Source organism: Diabrotica virgifera, chromosome 7 (assembly GCF_917563875.1).
Source record: "Diabrotica virgifera virgifera chromosome 7, PGI_DIABVI_V3a".
NCBI classification, from domain to species: Eukaryota; Metazoa; Arthropoda; class Insecta; order Coleoptera; family Chrysomelidae; genus Diabrotica; species Diabrotica virgifera.
Window position 1 is genome coordinate 213,377,229 of NC_065449.1, and position 13,475 is coordinate 213,390,703.

At 30.7% G+C, this 13,475-nt stretch overlaps 2 protein-coding genes across 4 annotated transcripts in view; both read right to left on the reverse strand.

The window, feature by feature from the left end:
• Window positions 1-4,574, reverse strand: part of LOC114331202 (G-protein coupled receptor Mth) — a 111,197-nt gene extending 106,623 nt beyond the window's left edge. Inside the window, exon 1 of one of the 3 annotated variants that reach the window (XM_028280697.2) lies at window positions 4,029-4,574. In XM_028280697.2, coding sequence (XP_028136498.2) covers window positions 4,029-4,503 — 475 coding nt within the window. In that variant the 5' untranslated portion in view covers window positions 4,504-4,574. Of the gene's footprint in view, window positions 1-3,809 lie in introns of all 3 variants that reach the window. The other 2 variants (XM_050655888.1, XM_050655887.1) reach the window with 2 other exon arrangements.
• The window catches only part of LOC114331213 (G-protein coupled receptor Mth2-like), a 680,964-nt gene that overhangs the window by 474,181 nt on the left and 193,308 nt on the right, over window positions 1-13,475 (reverse strand). The window lies entirely within an intron of this gene.

Consider the following 13,475-nt stretch of genomic DNA (forward strand, 5'->3'; position numbering starts at 1 on the left):
ATTTAAAATCCAAAAAATGACAAAAAAACTCATTTTTGGATTTTAAATCGCTTATAACTTTAAAACTGTTAACTTTTGAGAAAAATGTCAAGAAACTTATTTTATTTAGAAAATCCCAAAAAATCTAGAAAAAATAATTTTCGGAGGAAAATAGGAGATTTTTGAAATAGAGCGCGCCACACCGGCAAAAAATCGAATAAACACGCATATTTAACAATTAAAAAACAACGGTATAAATTAAGGTTAGACGCGATCACTCTTCAGAGTCTTGAGGCTCAATGTTTAAACTTCAATTTAAGTATCTGGCAACCTCAAAAATAATAATTTAAATATGAGTATTTAGGCCTCGAAAATGGGTATTTTCGCATTTTTCAGATTTTAAATTGCCTATAACTCGAAAACTATCAATTTTTGAGAACATTTACAAGATACCTTTGTTGTTTAGATGACCTACAAAACTTAAAAATATATGTTCCAGAGCAAAAAACGTGATCTTTTGTATTTGTTTAAAAAAATTGTTTAAACAATTTCTGCCCAAAAACTCCGCCCGGCACCCTTCAGATTTGTTTAAAGGAAATTTTAAAATATTTTTAAATAGGAATCCACAAAGAGACCGAATCGGAACTTTTTTCAGACGGGAGCGGTCTCACTACATGGACTACTGTGAGAGTAAAGAGCAAATATCCTACCGCTCCTATCCACACTGCCGAGTGGAAAAGAACTAAACTCTCGTCTAGCGTAACTACCCGCTATTAGCACTTCTTTGCTCTTTGCTCTTTGCTCTTTGCTCGTCCACTCTGAACGTGCACTTTTTGCTCTTTGCTCTTTGCTCGTTGCTCTTTGCTCTTTGCTCTTTGCTCTTTGCTCTTTGCTCTTTGCTCTTTGCTCTTTGCTCTTTGCTCTTTGCTCTTTGCTCGTCCACTCTGAACGCGGCCTTAGTCAGTTTATCCACTTCCGGAGTTATTTTGAACGTATGTTTTTTCACCCTCGAGAAGGGGTGGTACTGTCCCCCAGGGCAAAAGCACACATCGGCACAATATCATGTTTTTCTTTGACACGTTAGCCATGTGTATGTCAAATTGTATGTCAATACATGCAGTTCTTTAAAATCCGGAGCAAAAGCCGTGAGTAAATAGACTATTTAGAAAAAAAAAAACTAAAAGGGACCGGCGTAGCTCAGGCGGCAGTGTGCTTGACTCGCGTGCTGGTAGGCCGGGGTTCAAATACCACCGCCGCGCCGGCAAGCGGCTAGACATTTTTAAAATGTCTATAGGCCCCAGGTCGACTCAGCCTAAAATGAGTACCTTGGGTAAAACCAGGGGTAATAATAGGCGGTTGCAGCGTAGCACTGGCTCTGTTACCTTCGTTGTATACCGTAAACGGGGGACTATTATAATAGAAAAAAATGATGTGCGTTCGATTTCTATATAGAAAAACCTGTATGGTACTCGTAAGGTTTGCTAATTCTTTTGAATTTTCTTTGTTAATTTGGCCTAAACCTTATTTATATACCACGTCCTCTAGTACCTCTAGCAATATACCACGATACTTATGCAGTAGAGGAGTAGAGGATATTTCCTTTTCTAAATTGGTAGAAATGTTGTTATAATTCAGACTTTTGGCTTCATTTCTTCTTTCCACATTTCATTTATTGGTTCCATATTGCCTTTTTTAACAATGTTTGTTCACTTTTTCATGTTTTCTGCAGTTACTTTGTTTACTCTACGACGTTTTATTCTATAAATAGTAATTTACTCCCTTTATGTCTTCTTTGGTGCCTTTAATTTCACAATTTCGGTGTCAAGATCGTCTTGTTTTTAATTCAAAATTAAAAGTCTGTAAACAAGTCTCAAGAGGATCAAATTCCGAGAGAGAACTGCTCAACTTTATCAAGGTACAATCGTAGCAGAACTGCCCAAGTAGCACTGAACGGGTTTATTATGTCTTTTAAGGATGCTTTAAAACTGTAGAATAAAACTAAAATTAAAACCATTTGGTTTTTAAGTAAACCTTATGGTTGCAATAAAACCGCTTTCAGCATAAAAGGGCCCACTCTGAAAGAGGTCAATAAAACCAAAAATAAAAACCTTTTTAAAACTTTGTTTTCTTAAGCAACTGGTTTTAAAGCTGCTGTGAAGGTGCTTTTAAAACCATGTTAAAAGACACTTTAAGTGCAGACAGTTTTATAGCAAACTTAAAAAGGTTTCTTAAATGGAGACTTTTAAAGACAATTTACCATATTAAATGATTCTTTAAACCCATATACTCCATACAGGCAAACAAATTTTTACATGTGTTATGATAGGTAGATACGTATTTGTAACCATAAAATAATAAAAAGTACTTGGTTATTTCGGACTGTCAAGGTAGAAAAACACTTGCGCGCCCAACTTTATTGACAATGTTAACAAAAATAGGTCTAAATAACTCACGCGCCCTAACATTTCTGACTTTTGGCGATTAAAAAATAAAAATAATAATAAAATTTAAATCCGAAAAATATTAATTTGAAAGAAAAATAATTTTATCTACAATTTTGATGTTAATGTTAAAATAAATCGAATTTAAGTTTTTAAGTCGCTTATTTATAATTTTTATGTAAGCCTTATATTGTAATCTATCATGGCTTTCTATTTCTATTCAGCATCTCCAGAAAGCAAAATGGCCGAAATCCAAATAAAAACTATTTGGTCTATCGACAGAGAATTGTTAAGATCAAATGGTTTTATTTATACCTTTCCAAGAGCATATATCCTGCATAAAAGCAAGGTTACCTTGGAATTAAAACCGTTTAGTTTTAATGCTGCTGTCAATAATGCCACTCGGTTTTAATGTGAATCTAACCTAAAATCAAGGCGTCGTAGTGCTGTGTGTGTTGTATTTTTCTTTTAAAATGACCAGTTCGTTTATATTTTAAGTACTTGCGACTTATTTCTTCCATACTAAATGTACTTCGACTTTTTACAACACACTACACCACTGTTTTCTCTAAACAAATGACCGACTATTTTCGACGTGGAAGAAGAAGGGATGAGTTTAGTTTTATTGTTTCTAACAAGAAGCATAGTTTAGTCTTTACGATAACCACATTCATTCAGTTAAGAGCGTTTGGTTTTAATATAGCCTACTAATTGCTTTCAAGAAAGCAACTTTAAAGAAAACTAAAAAATAGTTTTAAGGCATATGTTTTACTGACATAATAGTCTTGAGGTCAAGTAGTCTTATTAATAGGTTGTATTAGTCATATTAGGAGAATCTTTAAAACTGCAATAAAACTAAAAGGTAACAAACTTGAATCTAATAAAACCAAACAGTCCGGAAGTTCTTCATACAACTGATTAGTTTTAAAGTGAACTGCGAATAATCCACTTTAAAACTACAATAAGACAAATTATATATTAAGGTTAATTAGTCTTATTTGAGACTCTTATTAGATACTTTAAAACTAGAGACAAATGCTTAACAGTTTTAAAGGTCTGGCAGTATATCTACTAGGTAACTTTAAAACCATTGTCTTCTTAGTTACCACAATAAAACCTTTGTAAACCTTAAATAAAACTAAAATGTTTTTATTGTGCTACTTGGGTGGAAAAGACAGACGTCTGAGCTTAAGATATTCGCCAACGTACTAGCACTCTAGGTGGTAAGAAGAAGAAACATGTTTCGATCACGTCAAATACAAAGTCACAATCATGTGAAGATGTCAAAACTTTAAATAAATAATTTATTTTACAATTTGCGATTTGTTTCTTGAAAAAAATACGAAATAAAGAAATTATTTAGAAGAGAAAGAACCATACAAAACTTACCTTTTAATTCTCCAAAAAAATCTTTGTATTTTTGAAACTCCACACCATGAACAAAAGTATCCCGACAGAATGATCCATTTACGAAACTCTGACCATCTGGGCAACATTTCCGCACACACTTAACTTTTTTACAATATCTCCAACTTTTACAAAGTCTTACAATGTCCCTTCCATCTATTGTGTTGTCCAGACAAAACTGATTTTCCAAATATGTTTCACCTGTTTTGAAAACGGTAAGCGTTTTGTTATAAATTACGTCTGTTCTAAAATTTATTATCATATCTATGACTATTTCACATTGTAAACCAATTTTTAGTATTTCTCTAGTAAATGTATTGTTTTTATTCGCAATTTTTGTACAAGATCTTCCAGTTTGGTTATAGAAATACTCCACCGGACAGCATTTGGTGAGCACAGACAAATCTTCTATTTTAGAAATTGTCAAATCTCCTTTACTAAACTTCGAAACAGTTTTTTCAAAAATATCGATGCACTGCGTATTGTTATCATCTTTTTCGTATACAAGATTAGTTCTTATCACTTGAGTACTTGTTGCATTGTCTCCTCTGTCCTTGCATGAATACAAACCTCTGTTAAAAACCACTTCCTTTTCACAGCATTTGTGCAACTTTTGACCACCGTTCAGAAAATTCTCCACTATCAATACAAACGAGTAAAACAATTGTTCACGCATCCTTCTAAAAATATAATAACGCGTTTATCTCAAGATCTTCATTATGACTGACGTTATTCGGCGGATGAATCTTTTCCCGTTTAATTTGAGAGTCTGACGATAGCCATATATCATCTGGGATTTGTTTATATATCGAAAAAATCCCATTGTATATTTTATTAATAATCATATGCGTTTATAATTGAAGCAATAACGAAAATTGGACAGAAGCAAGAAAATCTTTTTCCGTTATTTTAAGAAATCTGCAACCAGTGGCGTAACAAACCCATCTGAGGCCCGTGGCAAATTCGTTGGATGAGGCAGTTACCCACTACTAATATTGTGTCTATTTTAGTTAAATATTTTATTTTCAAAAGTATAGTTATTACATATTTACAACAAAATATTAATTTAGTACGAACGAAAGTTTTACTGTCAATATTAACAATATTGGAAATAAAACTTTCTAGTTTTAGAACTAATCTTCTAGTTACACCATTCGTGGCTTCTGAAATTTGCAAGCCAACGAATTGCCAAAGCTAAGAAGGCCGAGGGAGATCTATCAGGTTGCATCTCACTACCCGCCTGTCCAGCACTGTAAAAGTCCAACAAAGATGAGTTACAATCAGTTCCAACCGAAACAAGAGCCGTATTACTTTACTTAGTTCAGAGAGCGCCAACAGAACTCTAACTAGTTTCTACCCTATTAGGGTTTCTTTAGAGAGCGCATTTCTGATTCTCTCTAAACAACTAAAATTCAGGCCTCCGGCTAGCAACCATTGAGGCCGCCAGAATTTTAGTTGTTCAGAGAGAATCAAATATGCGCTCTCTGAGGAAACCCTAATAAGGGTAGAACCCAGGCAACCAAGTGACGTCAAGAACGTCGAGGAAACGTCAGTTTTTGGTTGAATATATACACGTGTTTGAACATTACGTCATAAAAACGTCTTTTGTGGGTGATTTTAAATACGTAAGATTAATGACGTTAAAATACGTCTAAAAACACGTATTAATTTCAGACAGCCCAAGTCTGACGTCACAAAATTGAGAGGAGCTTAAAGACTTAATGCTCATGACTCCAAACAATTTCCATAAGAAGTTTTTCTTTATTGTTTACGTGCTTTGTGTGGTAAAATAAGACTTTTTATTTAGATATTTAGTTGAAGAAACGTGTTAGTTAAGAGTGTTAGTTTAATGCAATAATTCGTCTTGAAAACTGTTTGAGGTTATGTTTTAATTTGTTTTGGTGTTTATTTTCTATTAATGAACTAATTATGTGTTATCAAGTTTAATTAAATTAATTTTATATATTGTAATTTTATTGTTTATGATATATATATATGTTTATATATATGTTTATATATTGTTTCAATTTTGATACAGTAAGTATATATAAAAAATAAAAATTCTATATAGGTATGTTGCATTGAGGGTATTGTAATTCTATACATTTTGGAGAGTCTTCCATTCGGTTTTACTTTTAGCATATGGGCTAAATTTAAAACGGTTAATACTCTGGGCTAATTAGCAAAATTCATGGAAAAGTTATTTACCAGCAATTTTATTGCTGGAATCGAATTATAAGATCCTATATATTAATAATATAGGTATGCAAAGTCCACAGATAGTGTGCTACTTTTTTTATAACAAAATGGCGCCGACAAATCGTATTTTTTTCAACTATTGCTCTATAACTCCGAAAATTTTAACTTTACAACAAAAACACCCAAAATAAAAATTCACCGCAATTAAATTCTGCATAGAGATATGTTTTCCCGATTTTCTCCGACGAAAATTTTCCTCGGAAACTGCGGGTTTTCCCAACAAAAACCCTAATTTTCAAATAAAGTTTTAGGTAAGTAATTAATAATCAATAATTAAATAACTTAGTGACATCAAAGCTTTCTTGGTATAGATTGTAATTCCAGAAGCCGGTGAAAATTAAACGAATATTTTAGCACCAATTCAATTGTTAATTAACAATTTACGATCGCAATAATAACCAAAATAATCATGATACATTGATCAAACTTATAAAGATTATAAAGATGAGATGCTTATTTAATATTTTATCGACAAAATATAAATTTTTTGTTTTTTTGCATAATTATTAAATTTTGAAAAAAAAATAGTTATAATACGCGGGTCTAATTACTAAAGTACAAAGAAAGGTTATTTACCAGCAATTTTATTGCTGGAATCGAATATTATGATCCTATATATTAATAATATAGGTATGCAAAGTCCGCAGATAGTGTGCTACTTTTTTTATTAACAAAATGGCGCCCCCAAATCGTTTTTTTTTCAATTATTGGTCTATAACTCCGAAGATTTTAACTTTACACCAAATACACTCAAATAAAAATTCACCCCAATTCAATTCTACATAGAGACATGTTTTTCCCGATTTGCTCCGACGAAAATTTTCCTCGGAAAATGTGCCAACAAAATATCGAATTTTCAAATAAATTTTTTGGGCAAGTAATTATTTATCAATAATTAAATAAATTGGTGAAATAAAAGTTTGCTTGGTATAGATTATAACTGCAGAAGCCGGTGAAAATTAAACGAATATTTTAGCAACAATTCAATTGTTAATTAACAATTTACAGTCGCAATAACAACCAAAATAATCAAAAGATTATGAAGATATGATGCCTATTTAATATTTTGTCGACAAAATATAAATTTTCATTTTTTTGCATAATATTTAAATGTTTAAAAAAATAGTTATAAACAAATTAACATTTCTCAGATATTGTTTATTATATTCTAATTTTAAAAAATACTTATAATGCGTATTTCAAAGGTCTTAAAAACGGATGCTTTAAAAAAAATTTCAAACCATTTACAAAAAAGTTATGAAACAGCAAAATAAATATACGATTCCTCTGTTGTTTATAATTTGTTTTAATTGTTTCAAAGCTTAAAAGTGAGTCTGTGGTACAATATGATTACTCACAAAAAATATCAAATATTATTTCAATGGTTATATTTTAATCAAAGATTAAAAATATTTTTTTTTGTAATTTTTAGCGCGAAAGTAGGCTTGATACAGAGCCGGAGCTAAAATGTTCTTTCGAAGCGACTGACACGCAGTATACATAATACTATAATTATTAAGAGTACGTCGCGAGGCGGTCGTCGCTTCGAGTGAAAATTTTAGCTACAGTACTGTATTAGTCTACTCCCGCGCGTGTAAATTACAAAAAAATATATTTATAATCTTTAATTAAAATATAACCATTAAACTAATAATCGCTATTTTTTGTAAATAATTAGCTTGTACTTTAAACTCACTTTTACGCTTTGAAAGAATTAAAAAAAATTATAAACAACGTAGTCTTCGCATGTTTATTTTGCTGCTTCATAACTTTTTTGCAAATGGTTGCAAAAAAGTTTTAAAGCATTCATTTTCAAGATATTTGAAATACGAATTTGAACTATTTTTTAAAATTAGAATATAATAAAAACTTTTTGAGAAACGTTAATTTGTTTATAACTATTTTTTTAACATTTAAAGATTATGCAAAAAAATAAAAAATTTATATTTTGTCGACAAAATGTTAAATAGGCATCTCATCTTTATAAGATTTCAAATTTTGATCAGTGTATCATAATTATTTTGGTTATTATTGCGACCGTAAATTATTAATTAACAATTGAATTGTTGCTAAAATATTGGTTCAATTTTCACCAGCTTTTGGAACTATAATCTAAACCAAAAAGGCTTTTAAGTCGCCAAATTATTTAATTATTGGTAGATAATTACTTATCTAAAACTTTATTTGAAAATTAAGGATTTTGTTGGGAAAACCCGCATTTTCCGAGGAAAAGTTTCGTCTGAGCAGATCGGGAAAAACTTATCTCTATGCAGAATTTAATTGCGGTGAATTTTTATTTGAGTGTTTTTGTTGTAAATTTAAAATCTTCGGAGTTATAGAGCAATAATTGAAAAAAACACGATTTTCGGGAGCCATTTTGTTTATAAAAAAAGTAGCACACTATCTGCGGACTTTACATACCTATATTATTAATATATAGTCATAAGCTTCGATTCCAGCAATAAAATTGCTAGTAAATAACTTTTCCCAAAAATGGCCTATTCTCCGATAATCAGCCCAGACTATAAGTGAAAAATTGCAATACCAACAATGCTCATATGAATAATATAATTATTGTGTATCTTTAAAACCATTAAATAAAAAATAATCTAAAAAACGACATAAAAACTACGTTTTTGACATCACGTATTCAAAACGTGATAAAAATGACGTCAATAATGGTGGGACAAATTCACGTGACTTTCGACATCGAAAAACCGTGATAAACTGACGTGGTTTGGTGATAATTATGACGTCTTTTCAACGTTTTGTAAACGTTATTTGGTTGCCTGGGAAACTAGTTAGAGTGCTTTTGACGCTCTCTGAACTAATTAAAGTATGGTGGCTCTTGTTTCGGTTCACAACGAAATGATTATTTATTATTTTTATTAGTTCTACTGCTATTCTGAGTATTGGGAACTATTCTTTGTTGGAATTTTACCGTGCTGGACAGGCGGGTAGTGATATTCACCCTTAAAGATCTTCCTCGGTCTTCTTAGGTCCGGCAATTCGTTGGCTTGCAAATTTTAGAAGGCACGAATGATGTAACCATAAAATTAGTTCTAATAAAGTTTTATTTTCAATATTATTAATATTGGAAGTAGAACTTTCGTTCGTATTTAGCAGATGCCGTCACGGCATCCATATAATCATGATGCTGGCTAGAATAACCTTCACTTTGAGAGATTAATATTGCATCGTCTGAATAGCAGATTACTTTAAATTGCTTTTCTCCCATTTGGTAGCCCATTTTTAGTTTTTTTTTTATTATTTCATCCTTGAACAAGTTGAACAATAGAGGGCTCAGGGAATCCCCATGTCTTACTTCATTGCCAGCATCGATTGGGTCAGTTAGTTCTTCTACTTTTATTGTGTTCTTGTGGTAGATATTTTCGATCGTTTTAAATATTCCTAGAGGTGCCTCTCTGGCGTACAATAAATAGATAACATCATTTAATTTGACCCTGTCAAATAACTTTGCAGTTGCAAAATTGAATTCACTTTGATGTTTAGTAGTACCTTGTTATAGTGTTTTTGCATACGGGTGAGTCATGAGGAACTGTACATACTCCTACCTCGTATAGAGGCTCCTATGGGGAATAACAAATGACAATTAAAAAGTGTCTGCTTCCCTTGTTTAATAATATACAGGGCGAGTTTCGCATTTTGACAGAAATTTATATTCCTCATAATTTTTGAACGGTCAGATCGATGTGTCTCTTATTTTGGCCAATCGTTACACTATTACCACCTAATCAAGTAATTTATTCAAACTAGAAAAAAATGGCATATTTATTTTTTTCCGCAGACGATTACTTAATTTTTTATAAAAAAATGAAATTTCACTATGAATTAAAAGTTTGGTAAAGTGAACCATAGATTTAAAAAAAATAACTTTTATTACAAAAATTAATTTTTTTTGCACAAATAAGTAATTTATGTTACCATCCAATCAACTGATTTATTCAAACTAGAGAAAAATCAGGTCCGGATTTAAAAAATTAGTTCGTTTTGGTCTTAGAAAAAATTTTACCCTGTATACGCTTATTGAAAACTCTAATATGAATTTTACAAATAAGACAAATAGGCAATTAGAATGGCATATTCATTTTTTCCCCACACGATTACTTAATTTTTTATTAAAAAATCGAATTTGTCAAAATCGGAATTTTAACCTAAAAATGAAAAAAAAAATGAACTCACGGTTTAACTCGCTACAACTCTGTTCCATTTTAATATTTTTTTTCTGAAATTTTTACAGCACATACCTCTTACCATTGTGAAGACTATGAAAATTGTTGTAGACTTTCAGTCTTCTTCTTGTAAAAGTTGCAAACTTGTAAATCGCAAAAATTAGGTGGAAAAATTTATCAATTTGATCACGTCTATGTTAAACTATAGAGTCCAAAAGAAGTGTTATGGGAAGTTGTAGATCTAGACGTGTTATAGAAAAAAAAATGGTAAAACTTTTAATTTTAAGAAAAATGTTGTTTTTGTAAATTTATTTTTGTAAAAAAAGTTAATTTTTTTAAATCTATGCAAAAACTTTGCCAAACTTTTTATGCATAGTCAAATTTGATTTTTTAATAAAAAAAATAAGTAATCGAGTGGGGAAAAATAAAATATGCCATTTTAATTGCCTATTTGTCTTATTTGTAAAATTCATATTAGAGTTTTCAAAAAACGTATACAACGTATACAAACGTATACTAATTTTTTAAATCCGGGCCTGATTTTTTCTAGTTTGAATAAATCAGTTCATTGGGTGATAACATAAATTAAATATTGGTTCCAAAAGAATTCATTTTTGTAATAAAAGTTTTTTTTTAATCTATGTTTCACTTTACCAAACTTTTAATTATTCATAGTCAAATTTGATTTTTTTTTATAAAAAATTAAGTAATCGTGTGGGGAAAAAATAAAAATGCCATTTTAATTGCCTATTTGTCTTATTTGTAAAATTCATATTAGAGTTTCTAAGAAGCGTATACAGGGTGAAATGTTTTCTAAGACCAAAACGAACTTATTTTTTAAATCCGGGCCTGATTTTTTTCCTGTTTGAATAAATCAGTTGATTGGTGGTAACATAAATTAAATACTTGTTAAAAAAAATTAATTTTGGTAATAAAAGTTAATTTTGTTAAATCTATGGTTAACTTTACCAAACTTTTAATTCATAATCAAATTTGATTTTTTTATAAAAAATTAAGCAATCGTGTGCGGAAAAAAATAAATATGTTATTTTAATTGCCTATTTGTCTAATTTGTAAAATTCATATTAGAGTTTTCAGAAAGCTTATACAGGGTGAAATTTTTTCTAAGACCCAAACGAACTAATTTTTTTAAAGCCGGACCTGATTTTTTTCTAGTTTGAATAAATCAGTTGATTAGGTGGCAATAGTGTAACGATTGACCAAAATAAGAGACACATCGATCTGACCGTTCAAAAATTATGACGAATACAAATTTCTGTCAAAATGCGAAACTCGCCCTGTATATTATTAAACAATGGGAGCAGACACTTTTTAATGGTCATTTGTTATTCCCTATAGGGGCCTCTATACGAGTTAGGAGTATGTACAGTTCCTCATGACTCACCCTGTATATGCCATATTTTTACGTTCAGTTACTATGAATGTTTCTGTCACCCCTCCCCGGACAGGTAGGGGAGTTAAAGGGGAAGGGTAAGCTAAATTTTACTAAAAGTACTAAAAGTTTTAGGTCACTTCTGAGCTTGCAGTCTTTCAAGTCGGGGTCCCCGACAGATTGGGGGCATGTGACATTTTACCAGTCCTGCTGCCCTATAGTTACGCTACTGGAAATCTGCTTTATATTTTAAATTTTTTAGTAAACATTTCTAGATAAAATTAATAATAATAAAACAACAAAATGTCATTGATGAAAAATGTGCGGAACATTATTTTTAGATCATAACCATATGGAACTGGGTAAATTTAACAAACCACTCTATTGCAAACATTCTTTTTTTTATCATTTTTTTTTATTTTTTTTTTTAAATTTCATTCACTTGTTAAGTCAATCAAATAACTTATGTACAATATTACGATCAAGGTTCAATACATACTTTTTGAATATAGATTTTACAATACTTAATGAATTAAGAGTATTAAAATATATCTTGTATATGTTCGGCAAGTGATTAAATACTTTTGGAGCAAGATACATGGCAGATCTCTGTCCTATTGATTTTTTAATATTTCCCAATTGTACGTGTTGGTTGGTTTTAGTGCGAGTCTCATAGTGATGAGGTAATGTATGAAGGATATGTTTATGGTTGTATGTGTATAATACCAGGGAATACATATAAAGTTGCCTCGTATCCATTACGTTAGTATCACAGAATAATAAATGAGACGGGTATGTCATTTTTTTGTTAATTATTATTTTCAATATTTTTTTTTGTAAGATGTCGACTTTCTTTAAATAAGTTTTTTGTACACCGCCCCACCCAAGTATTCCATATCTAATTCTAGATTCAACTAGTGCATAATATAATATTTTTAAATATTTTACATCTATTTTAGATTTGAGAAATTTGAACTTTGGAACCAAGGCTCTCAAACACTTTGTTATTTGATCTATGTGGGCATCCCATCTTAAATGAGAGTCGATTTTTACTCCAAGATATTTTATATTGTTACTTGATTTTATAATTATATTTCCTTTCGTGTTTTTAATTGTTATAGCACTATAAGAAGGTAGTGATACTTTGTAACTGCAAAACGGAACAAAAAAGGTTTTTTCGTAATTAATTGTTAAACCTTTATAATTAAACCATTTTATTAGTTTGTGCATATCTACATTAATTTTATTCCTTAAATGTTCCCAACTGTCTGCGCTATATAAAATTGCAGTGTCATCGGCAAAACTGATTATCTTTCCCTCATTATTAAGGTTATATAAATCGTTGACATGGATATTGAATAATAGTGGCCCTAATACTGTACCTTGAGGCACCCCGCATCTTACGTGAAGTTTTTTACTATTGATATTATTTATCCTAACAATTTGTTGTCTATTGTCCAAGTAAGATTTCAGTAGATTATAAGCAGTGCCGCGTATTCCACTATTTTCTAGTGCCTCTAGTAGTTTTGGATGGCTTACAGTATCGAAAGCTTTTGCGAGATCTAGAAACACACAAGCAGTAGGTTGGCTATTGTCAATTCGATTATATATTTCATTGGTGAGTTCTATAATTGCGTCGTTTGTTGAAAAACCTTCACGGAATCCAAACTGAGAAGACGATAATATGTTGTGTTTGTCAAGAAAAGATGTTAATCTGATTTTAAGACATTTTTCAAAGATTTTTGTTAAAGTAGTAATTAATGAAATTGGTCTGTAATTTGACAAACTTAGTTTATCTCCTTT